Source organism: Corvus cornix, chromosome 26 (assembly GCF_000738735.6).
Source record: "Corvus cornix cornix isolate S_Up_H32 chromosome 26, ASM73873v5, whole genome shotgun sequence".
Classification (NCBI taxonomy): domain Eukaryota; kingdom Metazoa; phylum Chordata; class Aves; order Passeriformes; family Corvidae; genus Corvus; species Corvus cornix.
Genome location: NC_046354.1, coordinates 215,631 through 238,798, shown reverse-complemented (window position 1 = coordinate 238,798; position 23,168 = coordinate 215,631). Strand labels below are relative to the sequence as shown.

At 51.2% G+C, this 23,168-nt stretch overlaps 1 protein-coding gene across 4 annotated transcripts; it reads left to right on the top strand.

Moving 5' to 3' along the window:
• The first annotated feature begins 4,429 nt into the window (after window positions 1-4,429).
• On the top strand, window positions 4,430-22,913 carry TAFA3 (TAFA chemokine like family member 3). 4 transcript variants are annotated; one of them, XM_039565340.1, is made up of 7 exons: window positions 4,430-4,521; window positions 8,787-8,871; window positions 9,007-9,065; window positions 9,137-9,255; window positions 16,235-16,384; window positions 17,349-17,473; window positions 18,595-18,803. In XM_039565340.1, the coding sequence occupies exons 4-7, from the start codon at window positions 9,138-9,140 to the stop codon at window positions 18,682-18,684; spliced, it is 483 nt and encodes a 160-aa protein (XP_039421274.1). In that variant the 5' UTR covers window positions 4,430-4,521; window positions 8,787-8,871; window positions 9,007-9,065; window position 9,137; the 3' UTR covers window positions 18,685-18,803. The 4 variants fall into 4 exon arrangements, with proteins under 4 accessions (XP_039421274.1, XP_039421275.1, XP_039421276.1 ...); XM_039565341.1 differs by having other exon boundaries at window positions 8,991-9,065; XM_039565342.1 differs by lacking the exons at window positions 9,007-9,065; window positions 18,595-18,803 and adding an exon at window positions 18,817-22,913.
• The last annotated feature ends 255 nt before the right edge of the window (window positions 22,914-23,168 follow it).

Below are 23,168 nucleotides of genomic sequence, written 5' to 3'. Positions count from 1 at the left end.
GACCCTTCCTGGGGGGTTGGAAATAGGTGATCTTTAAGGTCCCTTCCAAACCAACCCTTCCAGCCTGAGGCCAGCACCTCTCTAGTTCCTCTCCAGCATTCACGGGTCCTCTCCTCAGCTCCTGATGCCTTCCCCCTCACAGCATCCCTGTCCAGCTGCTGGTCAAGAGCATGGGGTGCTCTTAGATATTCTGAGTGCAATATCATCATGTTATTAAGGCTGAAAATCACTGGATTTTCCAGAGAATGTGTCTCCCTGTTGTGGGACTGCCAATCTGTCCCATACTGCTGAGTCACCAGGATGCTTTCCTTGGAAAGAAGGAATTGGCAGTTTCCAGACTGACTTCTGTGACGCTGCTCGATATTTGTTATTTCCGTTATGTTGAGCACGGCACAGAAAGAATGGTCTGACAAATAAACAGTCTGCAGGAATGTTCCCTGAAACAATGTGATGCTAAAGACTGTTTTCCAAGAAAGAGGGCTCAATTTCCCCCTATTCATCCTGCCAGCCAGATCCACGTGAAGTTTTCTCCTTATCTGCGAGGCTGATGTTCCCCTTCACAAGGTTGCCTGGCACAAGGCCTGGGGATGCAGATGTTGTAGACTGAGTCAGAATGCAGGGGAGGCCACTTTGGATGCCAGCAACTCTGCCCTTTGCTCTTCCCATCCCTCTGGGAGTTATGCCTGGGATGCTCATGCTTTCCCTGTCTCCCCATCTCACCCAAAGTGTCCCTCCCTGAGCATATTTTAGTTAATTTCTCATGCAACTGCTCAGGATTGAAAAAGCCTTTCTAAGTTTCATCCTTCATCTAGGATGCTGAGCTCCAGAGGAGGTAGGATGGAGCCAGGGATATTTCTTTGTGAAAGAATGACATGTTGGTGGCATTTAAGCCAGAACAGAAGTAAATTAAACATCCAGATCATAAAAGCACCAGAGGATGTTTTAAAACAGGCTCTTTGCAGCAGTGCATTAGTTGACTGTACAGCCTTACTGTGTAATGAGTAATATATTAATTTATAATTAGCATAATACAGTGAAGCTCGGAAAATAGCTCTGTGCACTCTGGATAATTCATCAACAGAAGAAGCAGTTCTTAATGGTTTCCAAGGTTTGCATGTTCCCTGTAATTGGGAAGTTCAGAATTTATTGTTATTTCTTTGAAGGGATAATTTGATTGCGACCACACATCTTTATTCCCTGTCTGTTCCTGCTGGAGTGCAGAGAAGCCTTTAGAGCGTTTCTGCTCTGGGTGTGTGACCTCTCTGCAGGTGAGTACATCAGTGTTTTGCAGAGCAGATGACCTGGATTCGGTGCAGACTCCCAGAGGGTTTTACCCTTTCCTCTCCCTGATGCAAAGGAGGGGGGGTGCAGGTGGGGGGGGGGCACGCACATTAACTTCTTTGGGTCACTTGGCTTTTCCCCCTCTGCTGCTTCAAAATCTTCCACACCATTTTCATATTTCCCAAGGGATCTTCATTCTCAATTCTGCTCTCAAAGTCTTCAGGAGCCTCCTGGTCTCATTTGATATTGCCTGACAGTAGAAATACAGAAGAAGAAGAAGAAATGTATGACAATAACACTCACTGGAATTTATGGAGGCTTTGGGGAACTTACTTTTCAATTTGGAAGCTCAGACCCACATTCCAGAGGATGCAGGGAGCAGGACTTCTCCCTGCTTTTGTAGCAGTGCCCAGGCTTCCCAGAGATCCTCTCCCTGGACTGCCATTTTGACAGGTTGAGGATCTGCACTGAAACTCCCTGTTGTCAGCAAAATCTTCTGAAAAGGGAACAAAATCCTCAGGGGTGGGTACTCAGTGCTGAGACAGCCTGGAGGCACTGGGGCCTGCTCAGAGGAAGGGGATAAATAAACTTGAATCTTAATTCAGTGGTCCACTGAAAACAGGGTGTGATAAATCTTCCCCAGGAATAAAATATCAGGAGTTCTGCTTTTCCCAGCTTTAATAAAATAATTTGTACCCTTCTGCCTATTAGCAGCTGCAGATAAGTTGATTGCACTGAGCATTTGAAGTCTTCTGACATGCCCATCTGCCTTTGCGTAACCATTTGCCCCTAACCCTTGTCTTGTACCCCAAGCCCCAACCAATGAGTTTTCTTCCTGAAAAAAAAAAAAACTGGTTGCTCACCTGGGAAGTACAGAAGGTTTCCAGGCATGTGACAGATTTCTTACATGGGAGCAGGACTTATCATCAGGAAACGTTGCTAAGATTTTCTTGGGCAGTTCCTTTCCTTTCCAAACTTGGCTTGTTATGGATACTGGAAACTTGGGTCCCCCCATCCAGTAAAGTACTGGGCTCCTTGAGGAGTCACAGCCAGCGAAGAGAGCAAGGCTGAAGGCTGCTGCTGGACACTCAGTAAGAAGTCAGGATGATGATGATGAGGAGGGGGAATTACTGTGTTCACTTCCAGCAGAATTTAAATTAAACCAGTTTTACTGAAGTCTTAATTCTTCCCTTGCATTTAAATGCTGTGATCTGGAAAGCAACAAATTTATATTTCTGTATCATTACATCAATAAAGAGCCGGAGTTTTGTAGGCTTCCTTATTAAATAATCTGGCCTAATTTAATTGGAATTTGGGTGGTGTGAAAAATAGCTTTGATTTCATTTGCTCTTGATCATTCCACTAAAACTTTGTGATCTGAAAGTAGTATGTTTGTATTTACTCATCACAGCACTAGAGACCTGAATTGGCAGGCTCTTGATCAAATTACCTGATGAATATAAACAGCAGATTTAATTTAGTTTCACATTGATTTTTGTCATTATTATTATTAAAACCCTTTGATCTGAAGAATGAGATGCTTGTATTTCCTTAATATCTTATTGCTGGGGTTTGGGTTAATCTTGTAAAGCTTTTCCTTTTCTTTTGAGTAGCCAAGTCTAACTAATTCAAATTTAACACATGGCAATTTTGACTCTTTAAAGGGGGAAAAAGAATTCAGTTTCCTTGGACAAAATAGCAAAGTAACCTATTCTTGTCATGGGATGGAGTACTCTCCCCTGGATCCCTGTGTGCATTTTGGGGTGACTCTTCCCCTAGGGAAGAGTCAAGGTTGTGAGTCCCCCAGGAGCTGGTGGGTCACCTCAGGGCATCTGCCTTGCCATCTGTCTGGTGCCCTGAGGAGACTGCCAGGGGTCCCAGCATGGCACTTGGCTGGGACTCTCAGCAGTGCCGTTTCCAAGGGCTGGTTTCCTGGGAAAGGAGAGGGGCTTTGGGGATTCCATGGGAAGCAAATGGCTGGGAAATTTGCAAACTGCCCGCCTGTGATTTTTCTGAACAGCTGCTGTTCATCTGTAACTCAGCTTGGTCTTGGAAATCATTCCATGCTTCCAGCTGAGCGGTGGGGTGGAAGGTCCAGGAGTAAGCGGTGAGCTGTCTTCAGAAACCAAAGGCTTTCATCGATGTGCAAATAGGTTTGAGCAAAGCAAAGAAAATGAGTGCATGTAACTTCAGCCTCTCATCTCAGCTGCTCTGAGCCTGCAGCTTTAATTCCTGGCAGCAATTGTGAAAATTCAACCTTTGCTCTTGCTGTTGGTGTTTTAAAGCCTGTTGCTGCCTGTTGTGGGAGGAGCCACACAAGCTGTGTCCTGGGGGCACCGGGAGGGGTTTTCTGGACAAGCCTGGAGCTGCCTTGGGGAAAGAAGTGGCCCAGACTGGTGTTGTGGTCCCAGGTGTTGGAATTCCCTGTGTCAGGGAGAGTCTCCTGCAGAGCCCGATCCAGGCTGGTGATGCTATTTCAGTTCCAGGAAAGCTGAGTTTTGGTGGGTTGACTCCAAAGACAGGCTCACGTTTTGAGAAGAGGGTTGCAGTAGTGGGTCCATCTGTCTGTCTGTCCGTTCCCACACCATTCAGCACCCCTCCGCGCTTGCGGGGCCATCACACTTTTTTTGGCGGGGGAAATTAGTTTTTGGGTAAATTAGCTCTGACCAGACACATGATTTGAGGAGAATGCCAGGGCCAGCAATCTGGCTGGCTGGCTGTCCATCCCCGCACCATTCCATATCCCTCTGAGCTCGCGGGGCCATCACTCCCCTCTTTTTTTTTTTTTTTTTTTTTGGGGGGGGGGGGCGGCGGGCGGCGGGAAGGGGACTGTGTGTGTAAATAATTTTTCCGGTAAATTCTCTCTGCCCGTTCCTCCTCCCCGGCCGCTTTGACGGGCACCGGGGCTGACCAGGGCGGGGCAGCGCCCTGGCGGGCGGCGGCGGGCAGCTTGGTGCGCAGCCGGTGCCGGTGCCAGCCCGGGATTGCGGGGCCGGTCCCGGGGCGGTGGCAGCAGCAGCAGGCGGCGCTGCGCCCCTTCGCGCCGGCACCGGGACCGCCGGGCTCCGCTCGGCTCCGCGCCCGCCGCCCCCGCCCAGCCCCGCGCTGCCGCCGCCGCCGCCCGGCGATGCCCGCGGCCCCCGGCGGCTGCGGCCCGCGGAGGCGGCGCTGACCCGGCGGAGCGGAGCGGCCCCAACCATGGGCAGCGTCGGCCCCCGCCCGCCCCGAGGCCACCGGCAGGTACGTGCGGAAAGTTTGGCGGGGGGGAACGAGACGGGACCCCCGGGGCGACTCCCGTCGTGGTCCCGAGCGCCGGCCCGGTGCCGCTCCGAGGGGACGCTGAGCCCCGAAAAGGTCCGGGGAGCCGGGGTCGGAGGAGCCGCCGGGATCGGCGTGCCAGCGAGCACCGGCGGCGCCGGGATGCTCCGCCGCGGGGTCCGGCTCTCCCGGCTCCGCCCGGCCGCCGTACGTCGCTGCCCGGTCCCCGCGTGTCGCGGTCCCCTGTCGCCCTCCGGGGCTCCCCGGTGCCGATGTGAGGTTCGGGAGGGTCCCTGCAGTGAGTTTCTCGGGGCCGGCTCTGCCCTGCGCCCCGTTACCGGTGACTCCGACAGCAGCGGAGCCCCTGGTCCCTGCCCGCCCGGCGGCGGGGGTTGCGCCGTGCACGGGGATTCGCACCCGGTGGGGCCCTGTCAGGCCACCGGCTCCGGGGGTGGGCTCGTCACAGGTGCTGTTTTGCCAGCACTGCGAAGCTACTCGCCCTTCTGGGAGGCAAAGCACTGCTGGAGAGACCCCAGATTCTGCAGCCAAGCATGCTCCTTTACCCTGGAAGGGGCCACGGATCCCAACTGCTGCTGCCTTCAGCACAAACTGTCCCTGCGGCCGAAGCCTTGAGCAGGACGGGATGAGATTGGGGCCTTCATCTTCCTCTGCTTCCTCCCTCTCTGCAGCTCCAGCCAGGATGGGTTTGCCTCTGGCCAGCACCAGGCTAGAGTAGGGCAGTGGCACTGAGGGCCAGCTTCCTCTTGGGGTGGCTCGAGGGGCACAGGATGATCACGGGTCAGATGGCCCCATCACCATGAGTAGAGGCTCAGTGGCCCAGAGGAGAGCGAGCTGTACCAGTCCCATTCTGGAGTCATGAGTTTGTCCATGCTGTGGTGCCAAGGCAGGGAAGCAGGAGTCTCCTCCTCCTGCTCATCAGCCATCCCTTTTGCTGCAGGGAGAGACTTGGGGGGCTGTTCAGTATGTGGGTGCCCTTTACCTGGAAGAGTTCATCTGTGCTGGGACAGCCACACCCCAGCAAAGAGCCTGCACAGGTGAGATGTTGTCCATGATGGCCCCTGCCCACATATGCCTACATGTGCCCACGCAGAGGAGCCATCATCTCTTGACACACTGGTTGCAACTGAGATTGACAGTCTGAGAGATTGGGGAACTTGACAGTTACTTCAGGTCCCAGCTCAGACCCAAAAGGCAAAAGCAGCTAAAAAATGTTAATGAAAAATTCCACAAAATTCCAAACAGCACATAACAGAATGGAGAATACCAAGATGTTCAATCAAAATTAAGTGTTTTGACGTGCCAAAACACCACTCTTCATTTCACACTGACACTCCAGGCTGAAAAATCTCAAGTCAGACCAAACATTTGTAGTTGTAATCTCACAACACTGGAGGTTGATAACTGTCAAAACAGCAATTTCTGTGGAACTGTGTTTTCTAATGGGAGTTTGGGCATGAGTGGGAGCTCTGAGTGCCTCTGCCAGCATGGAGCACTGGGATGCACCTTGTCCTTGTGCTCCCCTGAACCACGTGTGCTCTCCCAGCCGCCAGTGCGGCTCCTTCTGCTCAGCTTGATGGCTTCCCTTTGGAGTGTGGCATGGACAGTGTGGGTTGCATTATTGATAACGCTGTGATTTATTTATGCTTCCTTAGCTATAGCAAACATCTCAGCCTTTCTGAGCTAAATATACTTTGCACTGGGAGTATGTTGCTGTCCTCTGTGGGATGGAGCAGCCAGTGCAGTGCTTGGTCTTTGGTCCAGCTGAGAGGTTTAGGGATGTGTCCTGGAAACCTCACATGGCCTGGAGGGTCCCATGGGCAGGAGCTGGGGATGGGCTCCCCCAGAGGAGCTCTGGTGTGTGCTGTGGGGCTCAGGCCTGGTGCCTGGGAGCTGGGCTGTGCTCTCTGCATGAAGCGGGAGCCAGAGCTGGAGCAGCAGCCAGGAAACCAGGGTCTCCTGATGGGGACCTGGCTGGTCTGCTGGAAGACACAGGGGAGCTTCGTTGGCATTGGAGACTCACTGTTGCAAGAATTGCAATAGCACTGTGTCTGCTGTCCTCACATCTGGGCTGCCAGATGTGGGGCAAGACAGCTGGGACACAGCTCCTCCGCAGTGCAGCGTGGCTGGGTGGGGGTGACCACAGGTGGGGGGCACTTGCCCCACTCCCGGCTGGATGCAGTGCTGTGGCACGCACTGCCTCTGGATTCAGGTGAGGGGCTGAGCAGCTCTGAGAGAGCTGTTTACTTTGTCATTGAGAAAATAGTGCATTCTTTAAGCTGACATCAGTATTTACACAGTGGGCTGTCACGTCTCCAAAGGGACTCCAACAGTACCAGCTGCTGCATGATCCCCCCTGAGAAGCTTCATGCAGAGCATCACCAGAGATCACCTAAATACGGGTTTACAGGAGGGAGTCTCACAGTCCTGTCACATCACCTCAAGGAGCAGTGGTTTTCTTGCACATTGAGCCGTACTGGGTTCTTTCTGGCAATGGAAGAGCTGGAGTAGGATCAGCCCCTCATCACCCAGTGGGCAGGGATGGAGTCAGGACAGTGAATGGGATGCTCCCAGCCACTCTTCAGTCTGTTCCTGGCCAAGCTGACCATCCCACAGCATTAATTAGGAGTATTTCCTTACCTCTAAATTCTTTTTTAGCATTAAATACATGGTTTTGTCAAGATACCTTTGGTTTTTCCCTGGGCAAATGTCAACACTTTTGATGACATTTTCTGATTTTTGTTTTCCAGATGGGAGAATCAAAGTGCAAAATATCACTTTAAATCACCACTTTGGAATGAAGCATTTCTCATTTCGAAATGTCAGTTTAAAACAGGACAATTCATTTTTAAATGCTTCAAAACAAGAAATGTCCTTTTTACCACTTCAAATCACTTTGTTTTGATTAAAAATGTCAGTGTTTTGTGTCCTGGCTCTTCATTAGAGGAGTCTGTTTCACTGTCTCGTGGTCCAGAGCAGATAGAAATTTTGAACATGGTTGAAAATTGGAGATTTCTTCTCTCAGAGGTGTGGGTTTGTCCAGTGCACTGCTGGAACTCTGTGCTGCCCATGGAGTGGACTGTGGATGCGAGATTGGCACAGGGCAAGGGTACCCCTGGCACCTGCTGCTGGTCCTGGCAGCACTCCCCAACCTCAGTGTCACCACCACTTATCTTTGTGGCATCTTGTTAGTAAGTTATGATCCAGAACTAAAATTTTATGAGGGACATGGTTGTTTGCTGGACCTGGTTAGACCCCAGCAGGTGATAATGGAGGCTGGGAGGTCACCACTTGGCAGATGCCAAGCAGTGACGTCGCTGTTGGTGCCGCTGCCTGTGGAGCTCCGGAGCTGTTTCCATCTTCAGGGCTGTGGCTGTAAATAGTGAAGAGAACATACTTAAAGCACTCAGCAGTAAAATACCAAGCCTTTTGGGATTTACATTTTTCCCTAGAGGCTCTAGATGATGTAAAACTTGGCTTCTTCCCAGCATGTCCTGCATGGAGTGAGAGTAGTGCCAGTGTGGTGCCTCGGTATTTGCAGAGGTGCCAAGAGAGGTTAATGGTGTGTCCAGAGGTAGTGGATGCAGTTCTGAGTGTGTGGTTGCATGAACTTGGCTTGTATGCTGAAAGGAGGAACAGCCCCAGAAGAAAGTGATGTGCTGGGAGAGCAGACTGCAGCTCGTGGTGCTGCCGTGGGCTCTGTGTATCCGACTGGCAATCAGCTGCCCCGTTCCTCAGATTCCTGTGGGGTGCTGGCCCCAGGACATCCAGTGGGATCAGCCCATCCTTCTGTTTGCCAGCAAGCGGTTTGCAAATGCCAGACCTTGGGCATCACTGCAAGGAACCTCAGTGACACAAGGACAATGACAGCACATAACCACGCACAGAAGAGGCAGAACCTGAAATGGCTCGCTGCTGATCTACTCTGGCTCTTCCCACACACGCTGGGTCTGCATTTAATGTTTGTCATCTGCTTTAATAACCTACTATAAAGGACCTGATTCTGTGCTCTCAGCAGTAAAAATCAGGAGCAGCTCTGCAGGTCCTGCTGTTCAAAGGGGTGAGCAGGGTTATGGGCTGAGCTCCTGGAGAGGTTTTGGTGGTGCAGTGGGCACATGCTCATGCACCCAAGAGTATATGTCTTGAAGTGGGGCTGATGAAATTCCCCAGCCACTCCCAAGGACACAGTGGCTCACAGTGATAGCAGCCCATGTCCTTTCTCCTCTCAGATGCGCTGATGTCTGCTCCTTGCAAAGACCTGACCCACCTGAGGTTGGCAGATGCACAGATGTGAGCGTGAATCCCCAGTAAAAGGTAACTATCACTCACCTGTACTGCTGGTGGGATTTCTTTCTGTCCTGCTGCAATGGCCTATGCTGCTGATGAAGTCTGAGGCCATCTGAGGGTGGTGGGTGAATCCCTTCATCTCCCAGGACCATGTCCCCACAGCCAGGACACCCCAGTTCTCACAACGTTCAGGAGTCATACCGCTGTGTGCAGGAGCATTGGTGAGTGGATCTGCACCTCCCAGCCCTCCTCAGTCCCTCTTCCTCCACGCATCTCTTCTTCTTTTTCATAGAATGAGTGAGAGAGATATACAGAGCCTGAGCAAATGGATTTTCGTGCTCAGTCTCTGCCTTACCACGCTGTGGGGACGACTGACATTGGCCTCCACGCATCATCACAGAAGCCATTCAGGTAGGAGAGCGACATCCTTGCTGCATGTACTGCATGTTTGTGCAATCATCTGGGTCCCCATGATACTGGTGATACCTTGGGGTCTTCATGGGATGCCTGAGGTGGGGATTACATGGGGATGAGATGCTTGGTGAAGTTCTGTCTCACACTTCTTGGTAGGAGGAGGAGTTTCAGGCTGTGGTTCACACCAGGAGCAGGCGGGAATCTCTCTGGGGACCAAATGCTGACAGCCTCAAGGAGCTCGGTGTCCATCCCTGGTTCTGGGGTCTGGACAGCAAGGATGAGTGTGCCAAAGGTGTGGGGCAGCATCCAGCAAACAGCCACCAAGAGGCACCAACACAGTGCCACTGTGACAGCTGTTGGATTGGCATTTGGTGTCCATGTGTGCAGGAAACTCCCAGGACTGCTCCTTTGGGATGGGTAGGAACATGCAGCCATAGGGCTGTAAAGCTGCTCCTCGGAGTTATGAGTTGTGAGTACTTATTATGGAGCATCTAAAACCTGTGACTTGGTGAGTCTGGATGGTCTGAGGAGTTAAAGAGGGGATTTCTTCATGTCTGTAACAAAATCTGAGACACATATAATGAACCATATATACATCTGATACATCTGTGTGAATCTATTATTGCGGTAATTCTTGCTCTGTGAGCAGTGGATGTAGATCTTTCCATCAGAGTTGCTATGGGTATCACAAACCCCACTTGTTATGTGGTGGACACTCTCCACTTCAGGCTTTCACTAGAAATAAAAATTTTCATCCCCTTGGTTGCAAAGATCATCTAGAAAGGTGGAACAAGTGTAAAGTGATGTAGAACTGAAAGTCTTGCTGGAAAATGTCACCGTGGCTCTGAGATGTTAATTTGTTATTCCCAGCTGTGAATTTGAGATTCCCTTTGTGAGTGTTGGAATGCTACTTTGTGGCATGAATGTGATTTTTTGGAGGGGTTATGTGAACCCATGGTTGAAGTTTGTGTCCGGAGAAGAGAAGCATCTGAGAAGTTATGCTCAGCCCTTTGTGCCCATCCTGTCTGGCACCGAGCCTGATGGGCCAGTGGGAGGCCCAGTGGCCCAGGGCTGGGGGCTCCTTGGAGCATGGTGGGAGGACGTGTGGGGAGGTGGATGCTGGTGTTACTGGTGGTACTGGTGTTACCGAAGTTACTGGCAGAGCCAGGCAGCACAGGCAAACACTTCGATCTTGGGGCACCTGCTGTCTGCTTCTTGTGCCTCTGCTTGGAAAGGGCATTTAAGGGTTACTTTGAAAGCATTCATGCTCTTGATTGACCCCACACCTAACCCTGTCCTATTTCTGTCATTTTTGCCTGACAGTTAAAGCAGTTCTAATCCTGTAATCCCCACCCGCATTGCTTAAAACCAAAACACATTTTCCAGAGTGACTCCCTCACCCAATCAGTGAGCAGCTACCTGCCTTTTCCTTGTCCTAACCCTCCATACCCCATCCTTGGAAGTGTTCAAGGCCAGGCTGGACAGGGCTCTGAGCACCCTGCTCTAGTGGAAGGTGGCCCTGCTAATGGCAGGGAGTGGAACAAGATGAGCTTCTTTCCAACCCAAACCATTCTGTGATTCTGATCAGGAGAAAACTCTTCATTTTTCTTCTGGGATGACTTTTCGGCACTGACTCAGGGCTACCAGGGATATGGGCACTGCTCGCAGCTCAGGTGCTCACTCAACCTGCCCAATCCCAGTGCCAGAGAGCCCTGCTCCTCCATGGGATTGATTTGTAGAGAGCTGCTTCTTTGGGGAAGAGTCAGACCTGGGATTAATAAAGCGCCGACTCACCGAGGTTTGAAGTGCAGATGCCCAAGTGTGGTGGTGTGAATTGTGTATAAATCTCACTTGTCCAGGAGCAGCTAGGCTCGTGGATTCACATGCCAGCAGGCATAGAGTTGGGGATTTTTTGCTCTCACAGACTTATCCACAGCAGACCACATTGTGTGCTTTTTATTCAGGAAAATTCTGATCCACAGAAAAGAGGGCAGACCAGGAGCAAACACTTAAAAGTTTGACCCCACTCTGTGTCTGTATGAACACAGTTTCTCTCTGCCCATCCTGCTTTCCTGACATTGTAAGAACTTCCTGTGACTGCCTCATCTCTTGGGCTGGGTTTCCATGGTCTCAAAACAAGAATTCCTGGTCTACTTGGTGAGTTCATGAGCTTTATTCTCCTGTTGTCTGCCCTGTTGTTGCTGCATTTGGGACAGTTTTCAGTGAAGGTTATGTTTGAAACACCCTTTCATAGTGCTGCATTCTCAGTGGCAGTGACATTTGTGTCCAAGGAAGCTGCAGTTACGTTTCTGTGTGGAGTTGAACAGGGATAGCTGTGTCACTGATGCCTGAGGCCCCCAGGGTCAGAGATGCTGAGGGACAGATACATCCAGAGCTTTCATCCCATTAAAGAATTGTGTTTATTCACAGGTAAAACCACCTAAAAATGATCAATAGCAGAGGAAGGTCTTTAATTGTGACCTCAAACTTACAAATTTCTTGAAGAGAGAGCCCACATGCAGACCCTCTGTTTGCCATCCAGAGTCAGACCTGACTGTGGCAATCAGGTCTGATAATAGAATTATAGAATATCTCACATTGGAAGAGATCCACAAGGATCATTAAGTCCAACTCCTGGCCCTGCACACAAATTCATACCATGTGCCTGAGATCCCTTGTGCCCACCCAGCACGTGGAGATGCTGCTCTGTCCAAGCAAAGCAGTGCTTCCTGCACAGTGTGGTTGGATTTAAAGAGCTACATGAATCAAGCCACAGTCATTTGGAATCAGAGTAGGAGACTACTTGGTGAAGAATAATTCACCAGCAGTTTCATCCCCTGTGTAACATGGTGAGGTCTTCATGGTGAGCAAGGCTGGAATGTCTGCATCCAACTCCCACAGGGGTGGTCCCACCACCTTCTAATGCTGCTAATCAAAGGGCTGTCTTTGCCTTTATTTGTGTTCATCACTCAACATGAAGCAGAAGTAAAAGGCATTTAGTCAGCTGGGATCTTTTCTTTTGGGAAATGAGGTTCTCTGGGCATTGCCTGGCACTTACATGCATCCAACTTCTCTTTATTTTGTAGCTCTCCACCAGCAAGCAGTATTTTACACTGAACATGTGGAGTTGTGCCCACACTCCCTGAGACACTCAAAATGTGTCATTTCAGGTTATGCCATAAAACCCCCATGTTCTGCCATTCATTTAAAGGTCAACCTGAGTAGGACAGCATTTTTATTTTATTTCTGCATGCGGGCTTCAAAAGCCTTGTGCTCTTACAGTTCTTTTATGGTTCCATGAGATAAGCTGTGTCTTTTTAAAACGGGTTCCAGTGGGGAAATACCAGTTAAATGGGAGGGAGAAGCACACCAGAAGCTCTGGAACTTATCCCAGGCTCTCGGGAGGTTTCCTGCTGTCGGTGTTAAACACACCATCCATCTGATCTGCATTTTGTTCCAAGTTTCCTGCTGCTCAGCAAAAGGAGAAGCAGCTGCAGGGAGCTCTGGAGCCCATTGCTCGCACTGCACGTGGGCTCAGCCTCTCTGCTTGCACCTCCCAGGCGTGGGACATGGAAGCCCAGTGCGGCAGGGAGCCTCTGGGCACCGCTCTCCTGCTGGCATCCCTCGGCCTGGGGATGCTCATCTCCTCTGCAGTGAGGAAACAGCAGTGTCTCCTGCTGACATCCTGGGAATCACCAGATCTGGGGCAGAGGGATTTCTTTGCACTCAGTTACAACCCCCCAAACTCCTGTGCTCACTTGAACGTTGGGGTCTGCCGTGGTTCGTGTTGCTTGTGGGCCAGGGCTGGGAAAACCAGAGAATCTGGTGTGTAGGAGATGGCTCCTACATGGCTCCCCATGGGCATGTCACCTCTGCTCAAATGCCATGGCCTGGGAAGGGGATGCACTGTATCCTGCTGTCAGGGCTGGGGCTGGCACCTGGAGGGGGCATATTTCCAGTCTCATTGTGTCCTAGGGCAGGGTGCCAGATGGTCAGAAGACAATGCAATGGGGAATGGTTTTAAACTGGAAGGAGACAGATTTTGATTAGATACTCAGAAGAAATTCTTCCCTGTGAGAGTGGTGAGGCCCTGGCACAGGTTGCCCTTGAACACATCCCTGGAAGTGTTCGAGGCCAGGCTGGATGGAGCTTGGAGTAACCTGTTCTAGTGCAAGGTGTCCCTGCCCATGGCAGGGCATGGAATAAGATAACTGTTAAGGTCCTTTTCAACCCAAACCAGTCTCTGATTCTACAATTCCAAGACCTTTAGGTAAATGGAAGTATTTTGTGGCCTGAGAGCGGGATGGGTCCTGGGGCTGTGTGCTGCTCCTTCAGCTCTGCCATCAGTAGGACCCTCGGTGTGAGGCTGTGTGTGTCCCGAGGGGGCTGTGGGGTTGTGCCAGGGCAATGGGATACCTGCCCCACACAGGCAGCTCTCTGGGCAGAGACTCTGAGGCTGCAGGTTCAGCAGCACAGTGCCCCACGCTCAGCCAGCTGCAGTAAGGCAGAGGGAGGCAAATTTCTCTTTATCTCTGAACTGCACCTTTCTGAGCAAATTAAAAGGGCTTTGACACGTTAGCAAACTCCTATTGCATGGCTGTAATGACCGATTTCTCAGTTCTGCCTGGCTCTCCCTCAGCTGAACCTTTTAAAATTAGCTGAAAATGAGCAGCCGGAGAGCAGGAATGTAAGGGAGCAGAGGGGTCGCCTGGGCAGCCCTCCCGGGAAGAGCTCTGCTAATGAAGCTTTTCTGAAAATGAGTCAAAACCATAACTACATGAGAATACTGAGGCTTGAGGGTGTAAAATCCCCTGGTGAGGTGCACAGGGTGGAAGAGTGACTCCTTGTGGTCCTGGACCACAGTGTGATAGGAACATGGGCTCACAGGCAGCCAAAGCCAAGGATTTCTACTTCTTCCTCAGATTATTTTAAAAAGCCCATGAAGCATAAAGACAGGGCAAAACAGTCATGTTTGTTCTGCAAAGAGTTGCTTTCTTTCTCACTTTCATCGAAGTCTACCATTTCTGCATACAAAAAGAATGGAATTCATTATTAAAGCTGAATTACTATGGCATTTCAAAGGGAAGATAAAATTTATGACCAGAGATGCTATTAAAAAATATTCCATATAATAATTGTGCAGTTATTATGGGCAGAAATGAAAGTAAGGGTTCATTAAAAGAAAATTACCATGAAATAGCAATAAATAAAATAAAGACATGGTGATTGCGCAACCCATCCTGCCCGTGTGCAGTGGGTGCAGGGCACAGGGGGTGTCCTGGAGCAGCCCTTCACATCTTGCTCTTTGTCTCCCGTCTGGAGCTCAGACACGGTGAGAACAGAAGGGCAGGGAGTGCTTTGACTGGAAGCTGGTACAGCCATGCCCAGCTGCCACAAGCCAGGAGTTTACACTTAGACCAGCATTTCCCAGCAAGGGGCGTGAAAAAAGGTCTGCAAGACAAAGGGATTTCCCCCAGCGCTGGGGGAGAGATCCCATTTCCCTCAGTTTTCCTTGGAGAGGTGAAGTGGCTGCGTTCCAAAAGCTGGGCGGTGTTTGTTGGCGAGTGTGGGGGCCTGACAAGGTCTGCAGGGACACTCATAGTGACACGGGTCAGCTCCCCCAGCCCCCCTGTGTCAGTGGGGGTGGGTGGGATCCCCAGCAGGATCCTCCAGCAGCGACCAGGGGTGAGGCAGAGCTGGGAGCTGTGACTGGATGGGCAGGATGAGGCTGGCAAATGCAGGGTGGGTTGGAGCAACTGCCAGGCCTCCTGTGCTGGGAGATGGTTGAGTGTGGGCTTGTGCTCACAGGTACCTGCACCAGCAGCACCAGGACACATCATTCCCCGCAGCCCTGCATGTCCTGCTTGCACCTCCTTACAAGCCTTTCCTCTGGTGACAGCTCCTGGGGGCTCGTGCCTGCAATCTGGAATGTGGAAGGTGTCCTGAGCCCAGGATATGGAGCAGCCAGGAACGCCCTGATGTCTGCTTACCTGCACCCATTTTGGGATGCCACACTGCAGGAATGCAGCTTCCCTGTCCTCTACCCAGCCTGGCTCCCATTTGCTTGGGAATAAAAGCCTGTTCCTGGTGACCCAAGGGACCCAGGGCATGCCCATGCGTGGCTCTGCACTGCTTCTCCAGTGCTCATTAAGCAGCACCTGCAGGGATCTCTGGGGTCATGGGAATGAAGTCTCTCAGCCCTTTTTGGCTGATTTGTATTGTGCTTGTGTGGGCCATTACCCAGCCAAGGCATTGATTTGAGATGCTGACCAGCTCTAAACTCTGATCCCAGAGGTGATCGGCCAACACAGTAGTTTTCTATTTTCCTTAATATTTTAATGGCAGTAGGAGGGGGAGTGACAGAGCAGCCTGGATTGGTGATAAACACCATGACATTTCTCTGCCACTGCAGGGTGGAAACACCATCCTGATCCTTCTTCCTCCAGGCAGAGGGTGGTAGGTGATGGCGAGATGAAGGCATTGATTGTAGCTGGGGTCGGAGGTGGTGGTGCTCTGCTTGAAGCCAAAAGCAGCACGAGGCACCATCCTCTCTTGTAGCAAAGTGCATCTCATTATCAGCTGCAATTAGCTAATGTGCTCGTTAGTTTCAATAAAGCTCTTGGCTTGGCCGTGGCAAGAGGGGATGAATTTTGGAGGGTAGGACAGGTGTGAGGGCTGTTAGGAGCAAGACCCCAGATGCAAGAGGTGTGGAGCAGGACCCCAGCTTTTCCTTACAGGTGGGCTGGGCAGATGCTGTGCCCAGACACCTGTATGTCACCAGCAGCCCTGGGGGTGATTCCGAGGGCTGGGACAGTGCTTCACATGCTGGGTTCTCCTGGTGCCTTGGTCACAGCTCACACCAACAGTGGTGCCCAGGGCAGTGGGCAGGAGGTGGTCTAGGGTCTCTTCTCAAGGCACTGGGCAGCAGATGGCCTGGGTCTCTGAGGTCTGACGGTAGCTGTTTCTCCTCCTGCAGTGCATGTAGAGCCTGGCACATGCGAAGTCATCGCAGCTCACCGGTGCTGCAATAAGAACAAGATCGAGGAGCGCTCTCAGACAGTGAAATGCTCCTGTTTCCCGGGGCAGGTGGCAGGGACAACACGGGCGGCTCCCTCCTGTGTGGATGGTGAGTACCCCATGGTGCAACCCCATCCTTTTCAATCCCTGACCTCATCTTCACATCTGGTTAAGCTGGTGTGTGGTTTCCATGCCCCTGGCATTAACAGAGGAGACCTGCCCAGGGATCCTGCAGCAGAGCAGTGGGGAAGAGGGCACATTTTGGGGACACTCTCTCATTGGACACTCAGACAGTTGGTGTGGCTGTGTTACCCCACTCTGCAGCCCTGGGCTATGTACTCTGGGGGAGTTACTGGGGTTGCAGCATCGCTGTGCTGGGGTCAAATCTGCAGCAGTGATCCCTGCACGTCTCCTCACTGCACTGCCACAGCTGGAAGCAGGGATAGGATTCCAGCCACGCAGTACCTTCACCTGCAAGGAGTACCAACCAAAACTCAAACTGTGAATGTTTTATCAAATGCTATCACGTGCCACGACCAAAGAGCCATCAGGAGCACCGGCAGCCCCTGCCAGCGTGGTACTGATGTGCGTGACAGCCAGTGCCCTGTGAGTGCAGTTCTGTGCAACACCAAGAAATGCCAGAATGAGTTGTCAGCTGTTGTCCCCAACAGCTCAGGTCACATTGTTCCTAAATACAGGAGAGCCTGCTCTGGTTGTCCAAACTGGAGGCGTGAATCACGAGATCCTAATAGAGCAGAGTGGTAGGAGACAATCCCTTTGCTCTGTAATTGGAGCCTGGAACAGGTTATTGAATAGTACTGCTCTCACTGGGAGTGAGGACATTGGGCTTTTTACCTGGGGTAGCGAGAGAAAACCGGGTGTTCCGGAGGCAGGTGGAGCAGTTGGGTCAGGTGAGGCCAGGCAGGTGACGAGCAGCTCATTGTCCAGGGCTCCTCGATGTGGGCTGTGCTGGAGAGAGGGGCTGTATCTCCTGATGTCACCCAAGGGTGGGCAGAGCTTGTCCTCCACACCCTGTGCTGCAGCCTGGTCGCTGATCTCCTCCTCTCCCCCAGCCTCCATCGTGCTGCAGAAGTGGTGGTGCCAGATGGAGCCATGTCTCGATGGGGAGGAATGCAAAGTGCTTCCTGACCTCTCAGGATGGAGCTGCAGCAGTGGCAACAAAGTGAAGACAACCAAGGTACATCCCTGGCAGGTGATGGGGGGAACCCAGCTGTGCCTTCCCCAGCCTGGGGCAAGCAAAACCCAGAAGAGCATCCCAAAACAGTTCTGTGGGGAAGGAGAGAGCTCCAGCTCCTTCAGGGCACACGCTGTTTGATAAGGACTCACCAAAGCAGAGCAGAGGGTCTGGGCTGTGCACTTGTCACTGGTGCTGGAGGGGCTGGCAGGCATACCACAACCCTGAGGGTATGCCACGGCTTTTCCAGTTGATAATTCTTGATGGGAAGCTTGGTGTTGGATGGCTCAGGCCCTGAGCAGACATACTAGGTGTGTCTCTGTAACATCCCCAGGCTCCCAGGGTGTCCAGGTTGCTCCCCAGAACCACCCGCTGCTCCAGGGCAGCAGGTTGCCCTTCCCAACCCAGTGACATAGCCCTTAATCTGTCCCCATTCCCCATCTGAGGCAACCATTTGTGACAGAGCACTACATGATTATTATTTTCATGGCTTGCTGAATGCCCCAAAGAACAAGGTGTAATTAAAATTTTATCAAACTCATTAGTAATTACATATATGCCATGGTTAATCAGTTGCATAATTTTGTAATCATTGTTCTTACTGTTGAGTGTAATTATTCCTTATGCTTTCGTTTTCCTCGCCCCACATCCCCCACCACAAAATTATTGTATTAAGCAATGTCGGGATTTTTTTCATTGCTGCTATTATTTCTGTGCACAGAAAGCACTTTCTTGCTGAGGTGTTTTTATGGACATCCAAAAAGGTTCCTCCAGTCCTGAGCATCCATAACTGACCAGTAACTGCAGCCCTACATTGAGCTGGTTGTCTTTTTCCCATTTTAGTGTTGTTTGGTTGGTTTCCCGCAGCTACTAACTTAGCCCAAAGCCTCTGCTCTGGTTTTGCTGTCTTGAATTCTCCCTGGGGCCATTCCCCTCTGGAATGGGAGTAGGACTCTGGAGCTTCTGCTCTCCTGCCTCACCCAGCAGACCCATCCATGGCCAATCTCCTTTTGGGTGCTGTGCCCTCCCTTAGGGAGGTGGCAGTTTGGAAACACAGCCCTGTGTTTTCAAAAGGACTTTTGGTAACTTTGGGTGACTTTAGTGACTTTGGAATGGTGCCACAGGGCTGGATTTGCATCTCAGTCCCCTGTGCAGACGGACCTCAGTCGGAGCTGCAGCCAGAGCACAGAAATCACAAACCATCCATAAGGTAACATTTGGAATGACCACTCCATTAAATGAAAGTAAAGAGCAAATCTAATTTGCACCTCTTGAGGCTGTTTGCTGATAATTCATGGATGGGGAATCAGCTGGATGCATTGGATAACTTCTCCTCTCCTACGCAGGTCACTCGATAGCCTCCGTGCAGCGCGGCACTGGCTGACCAGCCTTGGCGTGGGTCCTGGGGCTCCCGTGAGCAGCAGGATGTGGCCCAGTGCCTGCAGGGGTGGGATGCTCCAGGGCCACCATCCTGCACCCACCAGCAGGACTGTGACAGGTACTGGATCAGAGCATCTGGTGAGCCCCAGCTTCCCTGGAGGCTGAAGGCAGGGACCCCAGTGCAGCTGCCAGAATCCCATCACTCCACGATTTCCTCCTTTTCTGTGGACGCATTCACCAAGCAAGAAATGGGCTCGTTTTCCAATCCTCCTAAATAAAATGCTCCATCTATGTAAGAGCTGTTGACAATACAGAGACAGACAGGCAGCAGGCCCGCAAAATGGGCTTTGATCTGAATAGCTGAAATCATTGCTGTGAGCCGGCTTTCCCTATCTCCCGAGATGCTGAATCCAAGTTGTAGTCAGGATCGGGAAGTCAATGGTTATGTGAAACCCTTCCCCATGTGGCTCCAGGCTCCTGGCCCACATGTTCCTAGGAGCAGCCGCTGAGTTCCAGCCTGATCCTGAGTCACTGGGGGCTGCTCTGCCCTCGGAGCACTGGGCTTTCCCTGCCCCACCACCTTCCTGATATGACCACATGCAACAGATGTGGCAGCGTAGCCAGAGGGTGTCTGACACCCTGTTGGCCCACAGGGATGGTGAGATATCTGCATGGCGCATGCTGCTGGTTTCTCCTTCCTTGGTAAATGCATTAATCAGGTTGCAAATTTAATGTTTTCCACCATGCAAGTCCCAGGCACTGAGTTTCTGCTTGTGTTTGCAATTGAATTTCAGAGTTGTGTGAGGGGATCTCTCTGTCAGCGGCTCTGCGGTGTCTGGGGCATGCAGATGCCCAGCCAGGGCCTCAGACCGAGCCAGGTTCTGTTGCATTAATCCAAAATAAAGAAAAATGTACCACCTCCTGGCCCTGAGCTCATGACCTTCTTCAGGACACACCATTTCCTGTGGTGCGGCAGCTCAAGGTGGGGGAGAATGTGAGCTCTGTGCCCCTGAAGTCAGAGGTGCTTGGGACCCTGGGGCTGTGGGACCAACAGCTCCAGCACTGCTCTGGGACTGCTCTGGGACCCTGCAGGGGACGTGCTGGCTCAGGAGGGGCTGGAGATGATGTGAGGACCATGGCAGTGTCGAGGTCAGTGGTGTATTTGCTGCCACCTGCCTCCTGCCCTGGTTCCCACCATGGGATTCATTATTAAGACATTTTTGTAATGGGGTATGTAATACCCTGTCCAGATGTGATGTAAATACCAGACTGTGAAATAATAAATTCATTTTAATCTCTGCAGAGGATCTTTTCACTCAGCAGCGAAGGGAGGCTCCAGGAGTGCTTCTCATGCCGACTGGATCTGAGGTGAAGGGGGTGGGGACTCTGCCCTGGCCATTCCAATCCCAACCAGCTTGTCCAGCTGTGGCTCTGGAGGAGAGCTGAAAGCTTCTTGTGGCAACAAAAGGCTGATTAGCTCGTAGCGATCCTAAAGAAAAGTGCATTCGTTTCTACAGGATGCTTTGCTGAGAGCTTCTCTTGTCCTGTCCCTCCACCTTTGTGTACCCCTACCCAAGGCCAGACTGTGACTGTAAGTTCCCCACCCGGAGTCCTGTCCCCTCTGAGATCCCAGGCTGTTGAATGCGGAGTGGGAATCTGTTATTTCCAGTAGCAAACACCAGGCTGTAGATGGGAGCATCCCTGCTTGGCTGGAAATTTTCATAGTTGGCTCATAATGTGAAGGATCCACTCTGCGGAAGTGATGAGCTTGACACCTACATTGATAGAAAAATATTTTATTGTCTGCATAATAGGCACCCTTGGAGCTTATTTTTCACTTACTGCAATCCACAGTTTAGTGAGGAAATAGCCCCTTGGTGTCTCTGCTGAGTGCTGACCTCGCTGCTATCACATCATCAGAGTACACAAATATTGCAAATTGCTACTCCTCTCCTGGCAGGTAAATGCATTTCCAAGGAAAAAGCTGCAGCCTGCAGGACTGCTGGTGTTATCTCTGTCTCCTGAGCAGCCGGGGAAGGATGCTCCTGCCACAGCTTCTGGCCCTCTGCCTTTCTTCCACTCACTGTATTTTCAGTGCTTTCCTTTAGGCAAGTGGGCAAACGCCCCTAGCAGGAGCAATAAGCCAAGGAAGAGAGTGATGGTGATGGGAACATCTCTGGGCTGAGGCAAGGACTTTGATGCCATGTCTCTTCGCTGCCTCAGTGGGACAATGCCACCTGCGTGGTCCCCAGCTACCTCGGACACCCTGATCCCTTCTCTCTACATGTGACCACACTGCTGGTCCCTAGACAGATCAGCCCTTGTGGCTGCATCAGCAGCTTGGAGACCCCAAGCTCCCAGGCCAGGGTCCCAGGTCCACCCTGCCCAAGTCCTCCTCAAGCTCCATCTTAGCACAGCTGTGCAGTAACTGTTTGGGAGCTTGCACAGACAAGATTTGAAGTTGCCTGAGGGGTGATTAGTCAGAGGAAACTGTCACAGTTAACATACTTTCAATATCATCTCCCTGGGTATTATAATTACACCCCATTCAATTAGTCTCCAGGGGAAAAAAAGCCTTTTGTATTAAGATTTGGTGGAGAATTATTAGAGAGTGAATTAAAAGACAAGGATTCCATTTTACCTCAAAATACTAAAAGCATAATGCATAAAATGCCCCTAAATTACAAGCTGACTAAATTTAGAGCTGTGCTAGGAGGTGAAATGAAAGGTAGAATGAAACCCTTTGAGCAGTACAAGGTGCAGTATTATCAGAGAAATAAGATGGAAACATAATTAACCACCCGGCATTATGCTGAAAGATGGCAAATTGAAATGGGAGACAAAATTAGGTGAAATTGCAGAGCGGGCTCATTAATTTCTGCTTTATAAATCAGTGCTACCTGTCAGCAGTGATGCCAAGCCATTCCAGAGCAGGAGCTTTCCAAGGGATGCTGCTCACAGGGACCTCACCTTGTCCCAGTTGGGGCTGCTGTGCTCCCCTGGATGGTGAACTGTGTGTCACTGTAGGAGAAGGTGATACCTCCAAGGGTCACATCTTTGGGGCCCTTTCCTTCGCCCAGCCATGGTGCATTCAGGCCAGATCTGGTCTGTCCTCTTCCCCAAAAGCTGGTTCCCTTTCCCTGATGCTTTTGCTGCTCCAACTAGTGCCACCCTTGTGACATTTGCCAGTGTTGCTCCTATGGCATCTCATAGGGAACCTACTATCAGTGGCCTCTTGCCCTGATGAGTTGAAGTCCAGTTTAGGGCTGGGGGAACATTTTCTTTAACTGTGCTGAATTTCTTCCTCTCAGGCTTAATTGGCTCCCGTTCCCTGTAACCCCTGCTCCCTCCACCCTTCTGCCGTTGCTCTGCTTGCTCCTCTCTGCCCATTTGCTTTATTGCTGCTTTTCAATGAATTCGAACAAGAAAAGAATTGTCTTTTCCAGAGGTAGAAAGATTTCTGTTTGAATCACCTCAGCTATGCAAAAACATCCCTGTGCATCTCCCATGCTGGGCTTAGGAATGGAGAAACCTGGAACTGGCTTATCAGATGAGAAGCAGAACCTGTCTTGTCCAGCTTGCGGGATTCACAGAGGTGGCAGGTGCATGTGACTGTTCTGGCACTCGTGTGTTTGGACATGAGCACATTGGTCAGGTTTTTTTTCTACTTTGCCAATACCTTTCACTGAGAGACTACTTTTTTTTCCTCTCTGGCATGTTTGTAAGTAGATATACTCCTGTTTTGGATATGTGAAGCAAATGGCTTCAGCATCCAGACGTGCTGCCCCATCCCGCCAGCATTCAGGAATGTGGGGGGATGTGGGGACATGTGGCTGTGGGGACATGGGGCCATGGGCACCTTCCCCATTGCCTCGCATGCCATGGGATTCCATCAGAATCACCAAGATAAAATTACAACAGCACGGTGTTTGCTCTGGTTAATACACTGTGATGGGGCTGTTTGAAGCATTAGATGGCTCTTCCAAAAATGCATCCTCATGTTTTATTCAAATGTGCATTTGTGGAGATGTTCTTAAGGGAATGAATAAAATATTCATTCAGATGCTACTGTGCAATAAAAGCAGTCAGGGCATGCTGCGGGGTCGGGGCTGCCAGGCAGCCTGACTCCTGATGGGCCCCAGGAGGATCCCTGGGGATCACAGAATCATAGAATATCCTGAGCTGGGAGGGACCCACAGGGATCATCGAGTCCAGTTCCTGGCCCTGCACAGGACATCCCCAAGAACCCCACCATGTGCCTGGTGTGGATGAGGGATGGTGGCCCTTGCTGCCACGTGCTTGGGAGACCCCAGCCCTC

What these genes read in the sequence shown, in the direction of transcription:
- TAFA3 (XM_039565340.1), top strand. Translation starts at nt 9,138, where the DNA reads ATGAGTGAGAGAGATATACAGAGCCTGAGCAAATGGATTTTCGTGCTC. An exon ending in TCATCACAGAAGCCATTCAG is followed by an intron (nt 9,256 to 16,234) that starts GTAGGAGAGCGA and finishes CTCCTCCTGCAG; the next exon opens with TGCATGTAGAGCCTGGCACA. An exon ending in ACAAAGTGAAGACAACCAAG is followed by an intron (nt 17,474 to 18,594) that starts GTACATCCCTGG and finishes ATGGTGCCACAG; the next exon opens with GGCTGGATTTGCATCTCAGT.